Source organism: Epinephelus fuscoguttatus, linkage group LG12 (assembly GCF_011397635.1).
Source record: "Epinephelus fuscoguttatus linkage group LG12, E.fuscoguttatus.final_Chr_v1".
NCBI lineage: Eukaryota > Metazoa > Chordata > Actinopteri > Perciformes > Serranidae > Epinephelus > Epinephelus fuscoguttatus.
The window spans coordinates 10,025,532-10,046,007 of NC_064763.1; the positions used below are offsets into that span (position 1 = coordinate 10,025,532).

The following is a 20,476-nucleotide window of genomic DNA, read 5'->3' on the forward strand; positions in this document are numbered from 1 at the left end:
AGATAAGTATGAAGAAAGTAGTATGCTTCTCTCCTGTACCACACTCCCACTACCCACACATTACATATAAGCAGTAAAACACACTTATAATCATGTTCCCAGTGTCAGGCTCACCGCTGATCTTATAGAGGCATCCATCAGTCTGCCATCGCAGGCAGAGCCAACGCTGTAGCAGATATTAATTACCCTGAGCTGGGATCCATCTCTCCACAGTTCTGTCTCCCTCTCCACGCTTGTCCAATCACATTTCTCTCAGCCCATTATAAAGGACAAGGTGATACTCTGCTTACCAAGGAGGACAACACAAATTGAAATATCTTTGGTGTCTCCAATATGTCTGGTCTTCTTTCAGAAATCTGCTCACTGCATTTTTTCTCATTAGTGTAACTAAATTTGTCGCGTCAGCTTCAAAACCAAATAGGCTGTTTGGTGGACAACTAACTCCACACCTGACTGCAAGGTTATTATATGCCACTATTGCTGGTAACAATTAAGCAAGGGTTTTACAGGGTTATAACAATTTATATCATAAAGTGGCCAGAAATATCTAGTAGCATCAGACACAATTGGATCTGTAAAATTATTTGGAGGTGTTCTGTTGAGTCCATGTTAAGATGAAGCCCTCTTCATATCAAATAAGTTATCTGGAAACAAAGTAATTCAAAGTACTGAGAATGAAGATAGACACTGAGCAACCCAGGCCTGTTTCTGGCCAGTTTGATGCCCTAGGCCAGACAGCCCAAGGCACTTCTGAGAAGACTGAATCTTTTATAGCCAAATAATGTAACAATATTCAAGTCTGATTTCTCTTTTTACTGCTTTGCTCCACTTCTGGTCTGTGCTGTTACCAGCACATGGTCAATTATCAGCTGGTAGGTCTACCTGCACACTATTGTCTAATCATATTCGGAATATGATATAGAACATAATAAAACACAGCCTGGTCTCCCTAACAGGGTGTCAAATTACACCACTTGGGCAGTGTCCCCAGCATCACTATAACGACATTGGGGTCACCCTTTAGTATCTGGGTCACCCTTTAGCATGTGAATGAGACGCACCAGGCTATTAACAATCTACAATGTAAAGCCATCCCCATCATTAGAAAATGTCTGCATAGGTGGATAAGTCCAGCAAGCACAGGACTGTGACCCAGGATACCAGTGTTTGTGTCCTGTGTGAAACTAAAAGTCAATATTTAATTATTTTGTCAGTTGGGAGTCATGTGAGTCGACTCACATGATTTTCCTGCCCCTAACAAAATAGTTTTGTTGCCTAAACCTAACCGCCGACCCCTTCTTAGTCATGTGAGTTGACACCTTCTGTAAAAGGTTGCCCCTGGCATCACTGTAATGATGACAAATGCTTCTGCCGAGGTGTCAAAATATGACAAGAAGGGATGAGATTTAATTAGAAACCTGGTTATCCATATCTGTTTATGACTCTATCCCTATCTTGGTTTTTGAGTATCTGTGAGGAGGTGTCTTTGACTCCACCATGACAACAAAAACAAAATGACAGTCTCTAGCCCCTTTTACACTGCCAGATTTTCTGCGAATGTTGGGCCTTTTTGCCGGCAAGCTGTGAGCGTTTAGACGCACAGAGCCGGATTGGCGAGTTGATCCGAGGTGCCCAATTTTCCGCCTCCTAGGGTATTGGCGGAAGCCTTTTACTCTATAAAGGCCGAGGAGACCTTCCGCCACGGGAGGGGCTGTCGATGACTTGTGGGAGGAGCGGTTGATGACGCCGCTCGTGTGACCCACTGGCGGTGGATAAGCAGGAAACAGCTGATAGCAGGAATTAGCGAGCAGCTAGTAGCAAGAGGGAAACGCAAACCTGACAGACACTGCAACGATGAGCAACTGGGGAGACAAGGAATTGCGCACCCTCCTTGTCCTTGCAAACAAAGAGGCCATTAACCGTCAGATGACGGGGACGGTGAAGAACAGGCCAACTTATGAGAGAATCGCCGAAGGACAGACAAGCCGCGGCTTCCCTCTCATGTCACTGTATGCATCACACGCTGAGCTACATGTTTTGTTACTTGCTCACGCCCCCCCATTGCCCCGAAAAAGGCGCATTCTGTATAAACAAAAGTAGGCAGGCGGCATTTTGCTGCACTCCCCGATTCTGTTTTTATACTGCCAATGCTGAAAAAAGACTGATTGGGCTTTCCTGCAAATTTGCACAATTCCTATCTAAAAAGGGCTTCTGGTTCTGTGCTAAGGTGTAGGTATTACCAGCAGTACATGCAGGAGTAATTCGACTCCCGATCACATTATGTGGGTGTTGAGAAATTTGACTTAGTACTATTTTAGTCAGACTAACATGTTTACATGTATTTCAAAAGTCCAGTTTTAGTCAGACTAACACAATGAATTGATTTTCTATAATGTCATGTAAATGTACTAAGTGTCTGACTTTCACTCATGGATCATCCAAGATTATTTTCAATTCTTAAACAATACACCAGAATTAAATTCAGCACAGCAATTTAAATGTGATTAGATGTTTGTGTTGTTTTTTTCCTTTTGGCTTTGTGGTTCACCTTTTCAGAAAGCTGTGTTATAAGGGAGTGAGCATGAGGAAACACATCATCATAAACGCCCTGAAGTAGTCTCAGGACATCCTTAGTTTCACTTTAATTTCAGGGTGTGGAACATTACAGCGTTTATCGTTATATATTTCCTCTAACTGATGCATGACTGATAGGGAGGGCGCATCTGCACACACACATTCACAATATCTTGGTTATGAGCCTTATCTCAGTTTTGATCTTATTCAGGATATGATGTCTGCATGGATCATAAGGAACCACTTGATTATTCATGTTCCTTATGAAGCGGTGTGAGCAAATGCAGCACGGGTCACAAAATAAGCAGCAGCCAGCAGTTCAATTAAAAATATGATGGGCGGCAGCGCCCAGTGTAGTGTCCCCACTGAGTCTGCCTGCAGACCTCTCTCAACATCAGGTGCACAGTGCAGTGCAGCCATTGGGTTTATTTCACAGTGAATGTGAAATACATTGATAGATTAAGAGATGTTTTTAAGCATACCAAAGAGTTAAGAAAAAGCACAGGGCATCCATCTATATTCATCAATAAACCTGGAAACACATTTCACATAAAATTATGCTGAATACGATCTACTGAAATGCAAAGAAGGGAAATGAAGGAGAAAAGTACGCCTACTGACAGTATAATATATTTCAACCATTTGTCACCATCTGTCCCCATCTATGCATCACCCTGTATGATCTGTACTGACCCCTCGCTGTCATCATTCAGCCTGACCACACAGCAATATTCACACATCCAACAGCGACGGGCTGATTTATCTCACGTCAGCGGCACTGTTTTGATGGTCGCTTTCATTTTCGAGCTGATGAAAGTGCCACAGTAATGTGGTGGAATGAATGCTTTGTCCACCAGCTTCCACCATCAGCTCAAATCGATGGGGCATGTAATTGCCGGCCACTTTGTGTGATTGCTAAGATAAACAGACATTGTTGCGGACATGGAAGATCAATGTCACGCACAAAACAACCACGAGAGAGGGGGGAATTTATAGGCCATCATATTCACCAACAACATAGAGCAACAATCTATGCTGACAGATTTTGCTGTTGGCATGCACTCTTCTCTTGTGGTTACTATTTGATCACATTTAATAATTCAGTATAGTTTTAATCTTTGTAAAGGCCAATGGAATTCGGTGCTCACAAAACTATTCAGTGTATTAATTCCAGTGGCAAACTATCTCCCTTCCTGCAGTGGACTTCTGACTGATATGCATGGAAAAAGCCTGTAGACATTGCCAGATATATGATTCCCTTTTTTTGAACTGCACATTACAACAAGCCTATTTTACATGAAAATAGATCTTGTTACTTCTCTTTCTAATATAAAATCAGCATAAGAGTACAATTCTGCAAACACAATTCTTTCCTCTGTATCTTGTTGGATTAAAACTGCAACATGATAATAAGCGAAGCAGAGGAAACCTCTTACATTTCTGTAAATTAAAGATGTGTCATAACCCAGATTATGCCGCCTTTTCTACTACTGGCTGGTATACAGTGGTTTGACGAGATGAGGCCACTGAAAATTTGGGTGTGGCACGATGAAACCAAAAGCCAAAATTGAATCTCAGGAATTCAATTACGCTATTGATACTATACTGATACCTATACATGTGTTAGGTGACTCATTATTCTTCAGATAGGCTGGTTGTCCTTTTCATCAAATATATAGCTTTAGTTGGAGTAAACTGATTGTAAGGAACAAAACATTTACTGGGAACAAACCCTCTCAAGTTCAGCACAGACTAGGGGGTACCCACACAACCCATTTTCATTCAGATACTTTGAGGTGAGAGTTCAAGGGACCCTTTTGAAAATGGCCATTTTTTCCCTTGCCAAGATTTAGTCTAACTCTGGAGCATTACTTTGCCCCTTTCCCTACAAGATATGCCAATATGGTTGTTAACAATGGATGCCCTAGAATGTCTGGAGTTTCAAGATACTACTACCTTTGTGCTAGCTTCATCAATAATGGCCAACAATTGTAGAGAAATAATACAGTGACTGAATCCACTGAGGAGTTGTGGGACTGATGGTACCGGCTCACCTTGATAATGCAGCAGAAGGAATCCAGAGTTGTGCTGTTGGTCACTACGAAATCGGATGGAGATCTGGTTGCTCCAGCTGCGTAGTACAAGGCCCCTCATCAAGACTGACTCATTGGCAAGGATGTAGGGTTCACGGCCGCCCGTATCCTCCACTGTCACCTGCTCTCCCTCCAGCACACTCACATTTAGCACCTAAAGAAAGAGACGTATGGTTACACCTTTATCGCTGCACCTCTGTGCCTCACGTATGATGTCATGCAAGCAAATGGCTCACTGACTAACTTACCCTTTGCAAAGGGTCTTTGTAGAGTAACACATTGCACAAAGGTAAGGGTGCATTGTATTTATAGCACTGTTAGAATGAGGACATTTATTTCTATACACTCTTTAAAAAGACCAAAATTCACAGACTCTTAGCTCCAAAACTGAACATTAAAAATCCCACTGCAATGAACACAAACCTGGTGACTAACTGTTGACTTATGAGGTCTCAGTTCACACCAGATGGGATCTTAATTCAGCACCCCCCACTGTTGTGTTTCCATTTAAAGCCAAGTTTCGTCTAATGACGTTGCTCTGAAAAATGGGTCACCTGCTGTGTTCCTTTGCTCACTTGTCTACCAACACAGTTGCACAGGGATATGTTTGGTTTAGTCATTTCTTTGTTAACCTGCTCCCGGAATGTTCTTGGGTAATTGTAGAATCTGTCTGGGTCATTCCACTGACGGTTTGTTTCGTGATTGACTCATCCTCTTTCTGTGTTCGCCTTGTGCCTGTAAGCCACTCTGACAGCAGTGCTTTATGTCTTCAACAGGTTTGAACAGCATCTGCAGCTAAATCTGGTGAAGGAACCTCGGGAGGATTGCACGTAGTTAAACTGTCTGGATAATGGAGCACTGACACATTTTGGAGCAACATCTGATTCATTCCCAATAGAACTATAAAAGAGGCATGTTAATTCAACAGCAGGTCTTGGTTATTATTCTGGATGACAAAAATAAATATGCTTTCACCTTCACTTGTGTTTGTTGAATAGGGATTTCTGACTTCACCTACTTCTAAATGCATGGAGAAGGGAAAAACTTTTCACTTGTGTTTGCATGGCAGTCCCAAATAATGTTCAAGTTGTTCTCATGCACTGTTTTACATATCCCTATGAAAAGTAATGCACCACAATATGTTTACATCCCATGTAATCATGAGCCAGTGATATTTTTGTATATCCTACATAATTGGAAAAGCTGCAATCACGTAAACAATGTGCTGACGGGAGTACAGAAGAAAGTAGTGCAAAGACCAAAAGTTTGTATAAGGAGGCAGGCTGGGGTGGTGGATGTGTCAAACAGGACTTCCCCTTAGGAGATCAGTGTCCAGAACTGTGTGAAATCAAGTGAACTTACAGTTATTTACAGTAAGTCGTCACCATGTTTCCTTTCTTAAACCCAACCTACTAGGCTTTCATTTACTGTTCATAAGTTATCCTTCAAAAAGTAATGCACCAAAATTCATACATATCCCACGTAATGATTAGCCAGTAATTTATGCATAAGGCACGTGTTGTGGAAGGCTGTGCTCACGAGACCAATGCATTAGGAGGAGTAAAGAGGGAAGCGGCCCTGAGTGGTTCAGTTAGAAAGCAGGCTGGGGTGGTGCATGGGTCACAAAACACAGGACTTTTCCCTCGGGAGTTACCCCAGGAGACCAATGATTGGAACCGTGTGAACTTTGAGTCATTTTAAAGAACGTCCTCATCATGTTTCTTTTCCTAAATCTAACTACAGTAACTTGACTTGCCTTAAACCAAGCTTTATGTTAATTACAAGACTATACATTAAGGATTTAATGAAATCCGTTGGGTGGCAATTTAAAGGACATACCAATTAGTGCTCCATGAATGACGTTAATATCCTTAACATAAAGTCACATAATAAACATATGATTATGGAAGTTAGGTCAAGGCAAGTAAAGTTACTATGGCTAATGTGGAAGGGAAACATGGTGAGGACATTTCTTATAATGACTCAAAGTTCACACGGTTCCAAGCACCAGTCTCCTGGGGTAAGTCTTGGGGAGAAAGTCCTGTGTTTTGTGACCCATCGACCACACCAACTGGCCTTGTAACTGGATCACTCAGGGTTCCTTCCTTCTTTACTCCTGTCACGGTCACGTGATTGCAGCACGAATTACTGGCTCATCATTATGCGAGATATATCCAAATTTTGGTACATTTTTTTTATCGTAGGACAACATATGAACAGTGCATGCCTGAGTATGTCATGTCATTCATGGGGCACTAATATGTTAAACATCTATTCTTTTGGTAGGGGGTGTTTTTTATTCAACTCTTTGGTGCAACAAAAAAAACTTGCAAAAATTCTGATTAATATGTTAAAGACAATTAAACCTCAAAAAAAGGCAAACAATGAAAAACAATTAAAGATTAGCCAGATAGATTAAATAATTGCTAAACCAACAGCTAAATGTTTTGTGCACTGGCCTCTGCTAATAAAAAATCAGAAGATGAAAATATAAATACAAAATATCATTGCTCAGAGCTCAACGCATCTGATTATTTGACACCATCTTGCAACCACATCCAAAAACGGACCCAACTTCATGTCTTGGATGACAAGTGCACCATCAAAGCTAATCCAACCACATCTAGTTCAAGCTCTCAGTGAAATTCAAAACATGTTCTGAAAGCTAATGCTGTCATAGGTAGTGGGCTCAGGTCTCAGGTATGCTGTCAGGCAGAAAAAGGGTCGCCTTCCATGGGCCAATGTCCCTGAGGTAATATATGTGTGCAGGAGTGTTAGTGCAGCAGCCTGGAAAAGCTGAGACAGTGGGCAGGATGAGCACATCGCACAACGGTGGCGGCGGCAAAATGAATTTGGCCAGGTTGACTAACTGTCACTCAGTCGAAGGGGAACTGACAATGAGCGCAGAGAGGCTAATGGACACTGAGAGTGAGCTTAGAGGTGACTTCTCCCTGAATGATCCATGAGGTCAGCCATTTTGATTGATTTGATTTTTATCACAACCAGAATTAAACACTGGACCACTCTGGGGGTTTTCAGACTAACTGAAAACACAGAGAGCAAACAGCAGATCAAAATAGTCAAACAGCAGATATTCTCATGCTGTGTGTGTGTGATAAAAATCACCTCTGGTTTTTAAATGCAAAAACTGTGCATCTCGACCTTGAATCTTAGGTAGTTAAGTTGTTGCAGGGTCCTTAAACAACAGTGTCACAGTGAGTAATAAAGGAACGCCACGTGATTGTAGAATCCCTGTTTCTCTGTTTCTCAAGGGCAACGGCAATGACAAAGCCTTAGGCACAGTTCTTTTTTCCCCCCACTTCTCCCTTTTTGTCTCTGAGTTAATATGGAGGACTTGGATGTTTTGCAAATCAGGTTACTTCAGCTACTTGCTGCTCATCTTATAACTTCATAATTCACCCCACAGTACAGCAGAGTAATTCTCCTTCAATTTAACATTCATACTCGTATATTCTAAGACTGAGATGAAAGTGCACACAATGTGGAATTGCAATTTTACTAACACTGCATATAACTTGATTGTCTAACAAATTTAGGCAACCATAGAGACTCAGCTCTAAAATTACATCCATAATTGATTGTGATTGATTGCTTGCATTGCAGTCTCGTATAATAGAGCTTGAACTCGAAAGATTTTCAAGGAACTACAGGGAAAAGTATGTCATTCTACATTTTGGCACACTGAAGCAAGGTTGAATATATTTTTTCCAAGTCAAATTGTATTTATTTGGAATTCAGATATATTAAAAAAAAGAAAAGAAAAAGACAAAAGAGAAAAAAGAGCTTTAATATCTTTCTCCATCTTTGAAATTCATTCTCAAATTATTATTCTGTGATGTGTTTCTGTTGTCTCCGCCATTATGTAAAGCTGGCGAGTCAATGAGAGATGGCTGATATTCCACCACGGTTCATAAATATTTCAGTCAAGCATCTCTCCAAAAAAAATCAGGCTAGAAATCGAATGTCCTTCTTGCTAAAGCCCTCAGTGGAACTGGTGGAAAGCCTCTTATCCTTGTTCAATTCACCCTCCCCTCATCCCAATCCAAATCTAGTATCAATTTTTTTGCCTGACTTAATGATATAAAATGCTGGATGTCCCAATATTTCATGAAATTTACAGTAATTGCGATCAACTTTAAAGTAATAAATACTAATTGGACTAACAATTTCTACTAGCCATTTTAATGCCAAGCTAGACCACCTTCAAACAGTATGAGGCAGACTTCTAGAAATCATGGTGTTAAATTTGTCCATTCATGTTTCTTTGTTTTTGTTTTTTCAACTAAACAAAATAACTGTCTCCTGCTGACATAAATCTGTGCATGCTTTAATATTTGACCGCCTTGACTTTATGTTGGTATCTGCCTGAGCTTCTTCCACTGACTGAGATTGGTGCACAACATTGATGCTCGAATTACAACCAGCACCAAAAGATAAGAACATATTACTCAGGTATAAAGGGGTGGAAAGAAGGGGACACGCCCCCCTAAATATTTAGAATACCTTAATGTTGAAACGAAATCTAAACCTTCACTCTTGTGTTAGTGTGTGTGTGTGTGTGTGTGTCACTGATTCACTGATTCCCTACATGCCTTGGTGTCACCTTAGATCAATGGATGTGATTCTGTTTATTCCTAGGTCTCAGTTAGTAACACAGGGTGACCCGCCCTTTGCAGATAAAGCCCCCAAACACTGGAACACCCATTGAGATCAGACAGGATACATCATCAACATCATTACTTTTTTCTATTATAACAAAGACAGTGAATACTTAATATGTTTCATCAGGCTGTGTTGAGTCCTCTTTAGTATTAATATGACCAAATAATTGCTTTTTTGTCTGTTACAGTGCTTACTTATGTTCATTTTAATAATTCAATCCCGTTTAAAAGTTTCTCTGTAAAGCATTTTGGTCCTTTCTTTTTTCTTTTCCATGAAGAGCATGAAGTTTATTATTTATTTATCAATCGAGATTAGACAGTTTTCCTATTTTTTTTTTAACAAAGTTGCACTATTTCTGTCAGTGATGGAATTAAGATTTTTATTTTAAAAAATTCAGGATTGGCTTTAATTATCAATACTCATCATCATATATTTACACTGATATTCATCTGAATACAAATCGCAGCAAAAAAAATATATTTACACCAGTGTTATTTATTGTTTAGTAAACATCCCATTGCACAGGTGTTTATGGTACTGTGTCTATCTGATGTATGGTCCTGCACTCTGATATTACAACAGCTTATAATCATATCCAGTGAGGTCAAACAGATTGTTGGTCTGTGACCACTTGGTTTACATATACCAGGGGGGCTCATGAAGGACAGGTGAGCAGATAGTGGACAGTGAGCAGTTAGACTGATAGATAGTTTGGCCCCAGAGGGCCCTATCATCTGTCATCCACCCCTGGGACCTGTCACTGCAGCCGGCAACAGCTGTCCTGCCTCAATTATGAATCATTGGCCATGTCAGGAGACATCACACTACTGTACCTTATCTTCACCAGTGCTGAAGCCAAATGTCCAGAGGGACTTCTTTCTCACTGTCTCTCTCTCTCTCACACACACACACACACACACACACACACACACACACACACACATATATACATGCTCATGCATGTGTGTGTGCGTGCACGTATGGACACATGCATGCATGTTCCTCTGGGCTGTAATGAGAGCAGGCTTATTGTAACTCCTAGCTGGAATCTCTGCCTCAGCAGACACATTTGTGGGAGAAGGGATTTGGCTGACCAAGCACACTTCTGCACCAACCACAACATTATCAGAGGATGCCATCTAAACATTGTGCTGTTCCATTTTGAGAATTGTGTTGAGAGAAGAAAGAATGCCTGTTTAGTGTTTTTTTTTTACTCCAGGTTATTAAAGGAAAGCTCTAAACAATGCAAGGAATGTACTGCAAGACTGTCCTCTGAGTAGGTGCTCTTTCAGTTCAAGCGTTTCTTTTTTCCCCTCTAACTGTTCCAGTAAAATATTTCCTGAGCCCAATCAAAATGAGGAGACTAGAGGAGAGAGGGTCATCTCTCTCCCCTGGCCACTGTCTTTTCAATCAAACCACTATAATGAACAAACCACCCTGCAAGGCCACAATACAATTGACAGGCCACAACTGCATTCGGAATACAAAAGATAGTGGGAAAATCTCCAAAATAAAGGTTTCAGAGGATAAAAATATTTGCAGTGAGTAAATACCTTGATCTTTCTGTGTTTACCATGATCTCTGTAGAACAGGGAGCTTCCAGGGTGCTGCAGTGTTAAACTATGTGAGTGAACAGTGAGCAGAGGTGAAGATTCATCTTATCACATCCGAACAGAGCACAGGCTGGCATGGCTTTTAATCTGTTACTATTGAGTCACTGCTGGTATCTGACAGTCCGCATCATAAGAGATAAACTACAAAAAAAAAAAAAAAAATCTGTATCATGCAATTAGAGAGTTACTGTCTTCTTAAAAAAGGGGGAAAACTAGTAAAGATGCAGTTTGGGTGAGAAAAAAATATTCCTCCTGGTGCTTTGAAATAAACAATCTGTCAAACAAATTAGCCTTTATATACATGGCATGTAATCTTTATTCACTAATTTATTAATTTATCTGTAAGCACACAGTGTGAGTTAACTGTCCGCAGAGGCTGGCTCTCACTGATAATTTAGTGTTGAAAACATCTGGTGGTGCTCCGCAATGAACATTTACAGTGACTCACAGGAGCCATTGCTGATGCAGAAATGAGCAGTATGTAATCAAAATGATCCCACTATACATGGAAATTAAATGACCCTGCTGCTGGGGGCAATAAATCAACAGCCATTGGACTCACCAGCTGCAGTGTCATCATTACTATGGCTGATGCAGCGGAGCACACTGGTAGTGTACCTACCTCATCGCCCGTATCTCAGGCTCGCACTTGAATAATCTTGGTACACCACATCCAGTTGGTGTTTTTGTGTATCTCCTGATAAATTCATATAAAAAAGAATCCATCCAGTGCTCATTATTTGGGAAATGTTATCTTAATTGAACATTCACCTCTATTTAAAACAGCTGAGGCCATTTCCTGTTTGCACCGCTGTCTAAAACAATGGATTCTTACCAATCAGAGAAAGCTGAATGTTAATGAGAATGTGCTTGAGCCAGTGACTGAATACAATACCAACTTGCTCATTGTTACTTATGTCTTATTTTTATGTAACATTTATGCTCCTGAGATCACCAAATGCCACCACATATTGATCATCCTCTCAAATATGATTCCCTTCCAGAGGCTTATAGGACAGCAGATATTAAAGGTCCAGTGTGTAGGATTAAGGGATATGTATTGACAGAAATGGTATTAAACATTCATAACTATGTTTTCATTAGTTTATAATCACCTGAAACCAGTGGTGGGACCAAGTCATTGTTTTGCAAGTCAAAAGTTAAGACTAACAAGTCCAAGGAAAAAAAAAAAAATCATGAATGTCTTTTATAAAAAAAAAAAAAAACCAACACATAGTTTTTGTACACAGTTATCTTTGGCATCACTTTTGTCAACAAGCCCTCAGTAACGTGATGTCAGTTCTTCATGGTTCTCCCCTGCAACTTGATTAGAAGAAGTTGTCAGATCGGTTCAAACAAAATGGATCATCTAGGAATAACATGTTGACTCACTGGGAATGAATAGGGTTCATATCAGTTGATTCAGGAAATAAAGGGAAATTAATACATTTGTTTTAATCCTGTGCTTGGGGAAAGGTATCAAGTATTTTCAAGTCAAAAGGTCCAAGTTAAGTCACAAGTTATTGGTGTTAAAGTCCAAGTTGAGTTGCAAGTCTTTGATGACTTTAAACTTGACTTGACAAAATGTGTTTTTATTACCATAAAACGAGCCAGATGTCTACATCTGGAGTGCAAATTTGCAATTACTAGGAGAGCGAAGGTCCTCTGATTGGCTTATCCTAATATTCTTACCCCTAGCCTAACCAATCTCTTGCCTAAACCTTACCAATCCAACCAACAAAGGCAACAAGTACTAGCAAATCACAGGGAGAGTAGGGCAGGTTATTTTTTCCCTATCCTAGTATACACAAACTTGTATACGGTGTATGTCCTCTCCCACAGAGTCCACCATGATGTTTCTATAGCCCAGAACGCTGGCTTTAGTCATTTGCGTTTTTAAGTTTTCTCTTTTTCACGTTTTCACTTTGGCCACCGTAGTTCTCCTGACTAGATGCCACTAAATCCTCCACACAGGACCTTTAAGGTCCTCAGCATTTGAGACACGTTCATGAGATGAGTCTCAGATAAATCAGCCTCACTCTCTAAGGTGCCTCTTGGGCCTTGACATCTCCGTTTATTTGCTGCAGTGTGCGTTTTTGCATAGATTTAAATTCATGCATTGCTAATTACTCTTCATATTTTTTTTCTGGCATGCATCTTTACTCTCCCAGCCTCAATGTGACACTGAAAGAGTTGGAGAGAACACAGTTTTCTGCCAGACAGAGTTTTCTCCCTTTATGACAGCTAGCTGGGTGGAGGAGCAATTAGTGTCACCTGAAAGCATTCCTCTCGGGATGACTAGGCCCCATGAAAACTCATCTCAGAAAAGCCCTGGCACCCTAAAAAGCTCATCAAGATCAAACTGGCCTTCTTTATGTCCTGCCTTACTCCCCCAAGGCACAACATGATGAAGGCTTCCCTCTGCCTCATCTCAAGTTGATTAAAGGCAGCAAGCCCGTCTCGGCCTCCATTACTCAGTCAGGCTCAGTTTCTCTGTGACATGTCTGCTATATGTGTTGTGCCGTTTGTGCTGCTGGGGAGTCACAGAATGGCCAAAACATGTGCAATACCTTGTTAAAATGCCACTGTTTTTATATCGGAGGCAAAGAGGGAGCATTACAAGATTCACTGTATTCTAAATGGGAAATGTTGGTTTTACGAAAGTGACGAGACCTGCTTTCAGGGGAAATTGTCTAACATGTTCCTGTGGCCCTTTCATTTGATGAGAGCACTGGCGGTCAGTGAATACCAAACAAATTTAATTCCCTCCTTCATCAGCCACACTCGGCCAGGGTCAATGCCATGCGCATTTTGCTTCTTTTGTAAGAAATACTGGAATTAAAATGAGAGTGCAAGGATCAATATAGCAATTCACCCAGCACTGAGAGGAGGCTGCGTGTCAAGTATTGGTGCTGCTTATTAACATGACTATTGATTGGAGTCAGAGGAGCGTGGTCGCAGAGGCAGCATCAAATACCAATCGTTAACCCTCGAGTCGGGGTTAGCTATAAACATTTGGCATGCTCTGTAACATCTCAATCTTTAAAGGGGCAATTCACTGATGATTCCCCTCGATGGTACTTTTCCCCCACCTAGACCTAACTCATTAGCACATGCAGCCTTGAGCTCATTAGATGTTTGGCTCTTAAGTTTGATTTTGTTTTGTTTGGAAACGTCTGATACAATATTCATTCATTTGAGGATGAAAAACTTGGAAGCTATAATTTTCCCCACTGAGACCCAAGGCACTGTGTTTGATATTTATAAGCTTTAATTAAAGAAACAAAAAAGAAAAGAAAAAGTTTTCTTTTTCACTTGATGGACAATTTTACACTACTTGCATAGCTCGGCTTCAACTGTCAAGAACTACTTCTATCTTTTAATCGATAGATTCAAATCTGACAAACTGATTTACTTAAAATGACCTAGGAAACTGACTGCCTTGAAAAAGATAAGTATTACTATTAGTCTTACATTATGTTTACTTTAACTCTAATTCTTAAGTTCACTTAATTGTGTTAAAATCACTTAATTTTGTTAAGTTGTTACAGCTTAAAAATGACCAGTGACATCGACTTGTTCTTTCTAAGTGTTTGCAATTTAAGTTAATAAAGTTAGTCTGACTTAACTTAATAGTTGTGTTAAGGTTAGAAATGTGACTGCCTTCGATAAAGTATAAACAACAAAGTGATTAGTTTGCAATTTTATTGTTTATTTTAACAAAATATAATTCTGAGCATCTTAGGACAATTTGTTTGTGGAAACAAATTAATTAATTAATTCATTCATTCATCTTCTAACTGCTTCATCCTCTTGAGGGTCGCGGGGGGGCTGGAGCCTATCCCAGCTGACATCGGGCGAGAGGCAGGGTACACCCTGGACAGGTCGCCAGACTATCGCAGGGCTAACACATAGAGACAAACAACCATTCACACTCACATTCACACCTATGGACAATTTAGAGTTACCAATTAACTTAGTCCCCAGTCTGCATGTCTTTGGACTGTGGGAGGAAGCCGGAGTGCCCGGAGAGAACCCACGCTGACACGGGGAGAACATGCAAACTCCGCACAGAAGGGCTCCCACGCCCGGGATCGAACTGGCAGCCCTCTCGCTGTGAGGCGACAGTGCTAACCACCACACCACCGTGCCGCCCCACAAATGAAATTGTAAAATCAAAACAAATCCACTTTTAAGCCTTATAAAATAGTCTTTTGAAAAAAGAAATCTATTGATAATCAAACTAAATCTTTCTCTCTAACTTTACTTAAGATTTTAGGGTTCAATTTATCACAAATAGCAAATATCAGTCTAGCTTTAGCCAACTTAATAGTGCAATGAAACAACAACTGTAATAAACACCATAGGTAATAACATTTCGCTATTTATCTGTAATCTGCTGGATCCAAGCGAGTCAGTCACATTTTGTATATTCTTTAACATGTTAACAAACTCCACCACGTACCAAATTCTCTCTGTCATGACTCAAAATTATCGGGTTAGCTGCGGGGGGGCCTTACATGTTTCTGTTACGGCACTGTATCTGAACTAATATTCTTGAGGAGAATATTTACATAATTTTCAAGTGTTTTGCAGGAGACTCAAACCTATCATTTTTTGTAGTGGTTAATTTATTTTTCTAAGGCAATCAGTTTTCCTAAATTCTACTGAGTAAACACAAGTGTTTGGTTAAGTCAGACTAACTCAGTTTACTAAAGTTGCTAATTTTTAAAAATGACAGGTGAATTGACTTGTTCTTAGTAACCATATAACAAAAAATTATATTTACTCACTATTTTTTCACAGTAATTGCTTTACCAGATTTTTAAAATAGGATTAGCTTGTCACACTTTACAGTCTACCATATTTGGTAAAATATTATGTTTAATCTTTATTAAAAACCTGCTTTAACATTTGACTGTCAATTGTTCTAACCAATATAATCATGAAAATAAAATAGAAGGTTTTAATAAAGCAATTATATATTCAACCTATTGTTGTGTGAATTCATTCCTGTATCCTGTAAATGTATCCCCAGTTTCACCACAAGAACTGAAGTTGATTGAGATGGGATAGAGGCACTAGACAAATAGAAAAACTGATAAATGAAAGTAGGATGGAAATTGGAAAAAAGGGGAGGGTGGGAGGGTTGAGAGAGGTACGGAGAAGAGAGAAAAATGAGATATACAGTATTGACCTCAAAAATCCTCCCTCACCATCTTTTTGAATGATGCTGCTTTAAACCTGTCAGAAAATGGAAACACTCCCCCAATCAGCCTTTGTGGCAGTGGGAGAAATTGGCCATGTCTGGACTCATAACCCCTGAAATGTATCAACCACTCTCAGTCCTCCCAACACAATACATGTTCCTTTTAGTAAGAGTGCAGGGATGTGGTCTCCATGAAACTGAGCTGGAACAACCTGTGCAGAGCCTCAGACGGGAACTCCTTGAGACCCAGGCAGGTAGATCAGTGAGCAGAGGAGACGGAGAAATCAGAGAGGGACAGATGGCCTGGAAAGAGCTGATAGCTAGCTAACCCACCGGATTTATTTGATCAAATAAAAAAAAGCTCCAAAACAGATTTTAAGCACTTTAATGCCACAGCCCAGTTCTGGAAAACCTCCATCTGTCCTCTACTAAAACCTTATTGCAAAAGTGACTGCGGAGAAGAGGAGGAGTAGATATAGAAGACAGAAATAAGATGTGCTTAAGATATTGCCAATTCACCAGGTTAAAAAAAGGCAGCTGTTTTGAAATAAAAATGGTAAGTATATAACCTGAATATGTCTTTCTTTATAATTCAGCAAGACCAATGTAAGTGGAAGGTAAGATTGATTCTTTATATTATATTTAAACCTGCCTAATGTATACTTCATTGGCATGGAAACTGAATAATCTGAAGCCTGAAAGAAAGCCTTCCTCCTTATTATAGTAATGCACTCTGGCTTTAAAGTTCTTCAAGTGTCACGAGTCCTCTCTGATTCATCCAGTATCCATTCATTATTCTGCCTGGATTTCCATTCCACTTAATGTCTTTTCATTCCATTTTTTTAGGTCACCGAAAACGGATCTTTTGTAAAACTCCATCCAGGGTAAAGATTTTCAGGAACTGTATTTTCAGTGTTGACGTGTGGACAGGGAAAAAATTAGTTTCTGGCTCATGACCAAGTGGCAACCTCTGAGGCTGAAAAATGAAGTAAAAGTCCAAGTGCCCAAAAAATGCAGCATCTTATATGGCCACTTGAGGTTGTCTCAAAAAGTGAGTCAATCCTCATAGTCTCTTGTGTTCAAATGCCCAGAATTACAACAGAAACAAACATGGTTACAGCATGGGAAAAAAATAAATGGTTTAGTCTCTGTCGGTTTAAAATGTCCCCTTCATGTTATTAAAAAATACAAATAATTAAGGGTGGGGCCTTATATGGTCACTTCTGGCTCCGGAAATCCAAAATACTGGACCAGAGGCTTCAGAACAGTAGTTCACAAGCCTATGGGTGATGTCACGGTAGCTACGTCCATTATTTTATTCAATCTATGCTCATCAGAGTCGGAGTGTGCATTATTATCTCCTTTGTAAGGCATCCAAAACGAGGTGACATTTCGTGCAATGGCAGATATGACCAAAATAGTGCTTGTTCTAACCTTGCCAACAGGACGTTTTGCATATGTACACATAAATGTAGTTACTCTTCCACTAAATTGAGGTCACAGTGCACTGCAGAGGTCACTGCACTAGGTAGCCTTCCCATAATTGTTTTTCTTTTCAGGTTTCTGATTGGCCAACATCATCTTCTTCCATTTGTGCCTTAAGGATTGCTGTTATACTGATGCCCGTTGGTTTGGCTTGCGCTTGACAGCGCTTCAGTTGTGTTTTGCATTTTTGTGTTTTCATTTGGACGTTTTTATAACGGTGCTTGTGTGCACAGGAACTCTTTGAGAATGAAGGATGGAAAAAAACCTTTTTTTTAACAACATCAACAAAAAGAAATACCTGTGTATGTGTCGACTAGCACTGAAGCTCTGCTTGTTTCCTGAGCTCTGACTTCCTGCCTGATCCCTTTCGGTTAAGTTTGCCGTGTGATTGATCTCTTGGTTTTGACCTTGCCTGCTTACTGGAATAAATCTTGTTGGGTTGTGGAACTGATTGTGTTGAGAGTTGCGTATGTGGGTTCCTGACTGGTCTGTGTCTGTAATTATTACATCATCATTGCTAAACTTAATATAATAGCGAGGAATGTGAGATAAAAAAAATCTATACATCTAACAACTGTGTGTTTTCACCCTGTTCAAACAGCCCTGAACATGTCATATTTAACTATGAAATACTCCTGTGCAGTGTACGCTAAAATGCAGCCTTTTTTAAAAAATATTTTTCTAAGCGTTTATTACACTATTAGTTTATCTCTGTGCTGAAAGTTGATGTTACATCAGCCCTCTAATATTTGTGCAATTATTCTGCAAACAAATTGTAATGCGGCCAGAATCACCAGATGGGGCAATGCATTATATGCTGTTAGCTGTGGCAGAGGGGTTGAACAGTCAGGCTGAGGGCAGTAAATTCTCCTGATACATTTTTCATCCTCCCTCTCCTGCAAGCTGCCAGACTGCTGAAAGGAGTATTGACTAAGCACAGAAAAGGTCTGATCTTGCTTATTTATTCCTCACCAATCTCCGTGATGTTTTTGAATGCTGGTGGAAATCAGAGAGGTTTCTGAGTGCTGGAAATGACAGATCCTGTGTCTATATGCGGTACACTGTATAGTATGTTTTTACTGAAACATAGCTACTCTATACATCAACATAAATATTTATCACACAGTCACCTCATCTGTCCTTCAGAGTTTTTCTTTCACCTAATTTCCTTCCTTTGCCCTTCCAAACTGCTGGTCTGTCTGCTATAATGATGACTCCCTTCCATAACAGAGGCCGGCTGCCAAAACAAGAACATGCACTTCAACCATAATGTCCCTCCCACGGCTCCTCTGCTGTCAAGTGTGGAGCAGAAGCATTTTCCCTGTGTTAATGCTCGGCACAGTAAATGGAATCAAAAACCAGCTGATCAAAGTGAATACTAAGAAGTATATTTCTGTGTCTCTAACAAATACCACATAAAAAAATCATGACCGCAAATCAATAAACTGTCCGTGATCCGACCAGAGAAATGGCGGGGGAGGCTCTGTGATCTCTCCAGAGATGGCTGTGTGAGGATGACAAATAAGCTCATCAGAAAAGTGGAAGCAATCAATTTAGTCACTACAACAACAGCTCATCTCATCTCTCTTTTCTTACTGGATACGGAGGTTTAAAGGATTAGTTTCTTCAGAATTACATAAAACATGATTAAAACTTGGACTGTCACATCTCAAATGATCTAAGCTGTTTAACTGAACCATTTGCCATGTTTTCTGCTGTTTATGTGTGTAATTTAGTGCAATGATTGCCTTGCATGTCGCTCAGTAAATCTGTCGTTAGTCACATTATCTTTACAATAACTACACTGCACGTACCTCTACACAAATTTAGAAAAGACAAAATGAAAGCCTGTGTGTTTTTCTTTCTGGTGCAAGGATCAATAGAATAAAGTCAAAAATGAAAAAGGCGGAGGCTTCTAACTCTCACATTTTGTGTATTTCTGCATAGGTGTGTGCCTTCGTGTGTCGGATAAGTCCTCAGTAAATCCCATGAGACAACAGCTAAATGTACGTCCATCTCCTCCTGCTTGCTTTACGAATTAAACACGGGTGAGTGAGGCTGCAAAGTGTTGAAAACTAAAAATCATCCATGTGTAAAAAAAAAAACCATTTAAAATGTGAGGTAAAAATTGTTCCGCTTGCATAACATTTTCTGTGCACACTGCTACTCCACAAGTACTTTCTGATTTCACTTCATTCCTTTAAAGCCCCGGGACCTGGGTAGCCTCCAGGCAGAAAAGCTTCACACATTGCTGATGAGAAGGTATGACACAAACTTGACTTCAATTTCTATCTTTCCATCTTCAGTCGCCAGGAACAGAGACCATGGCTCCTCGTTCTCTTCAGCCGTGCCAAGTGGTTGTCTGTATAGTTTGCCATCAGATCGCTATCAGTTTAGCTGTAGGAGGGAGGGAGACTGTGGCCCCATCTGTTCACACGGTGGTGCTGAAACACATGGCTTTCTCCTGTTTCTTTATCAGGCCTGGTAGATGTGTGAGGATAAAATGTCTGTAGGTTTTCATTCCTTTATATAGTTTTGTATTTTTGTGAGGCTCTTAAGAAGTTTTCTGTCAAATGCACCAGAGAGGCAGTAGAAGTTAAGATCTAATATATCAAATATGGGGAAATGCATATGTGTGTGTGCATGCACATGGGCAGGTACCTGCGCTTATGTGGTTGAAGATTTACTTGAGTTACCCAGAGGAAGAAAAACACACTCTCAAACATACACTCTGTCAAGACTTATCTTAGCTCTCCAGAGGCAGCAAGACAAAGCTCACACATTTTAAAGTCTCCAGTGGTAAATGAGGCGTTTGAGAA

The 20,476-nt window shown here is 40.1% G+C and overlaps 1 protein-coding gene across 2 annotated transcripts in view; it reads right to left on the bottom strand.

Moving 5' to 3' along the window:
* LOC125898879 (seizure protein 6 homolog) overlaps positions 1-20,476 on the bottom strand; it is a 118,295-nt gene that overhangs the window by 34,605 nt on the left and 63,214 nt on the right. For both annotated transcript variants that reach the window (XM_049592889.1, XM_049592888.1), the window contains exon 4: positions 4,629-4,821. In XM_049592889.1, coding sequence (XP_049448846.1) covers positions 4,629-4,821 — 193 coding nt within the window. The remainder of the gene's footprint in view (positions 1-4,628; positions 4,822-20,476) is intronic.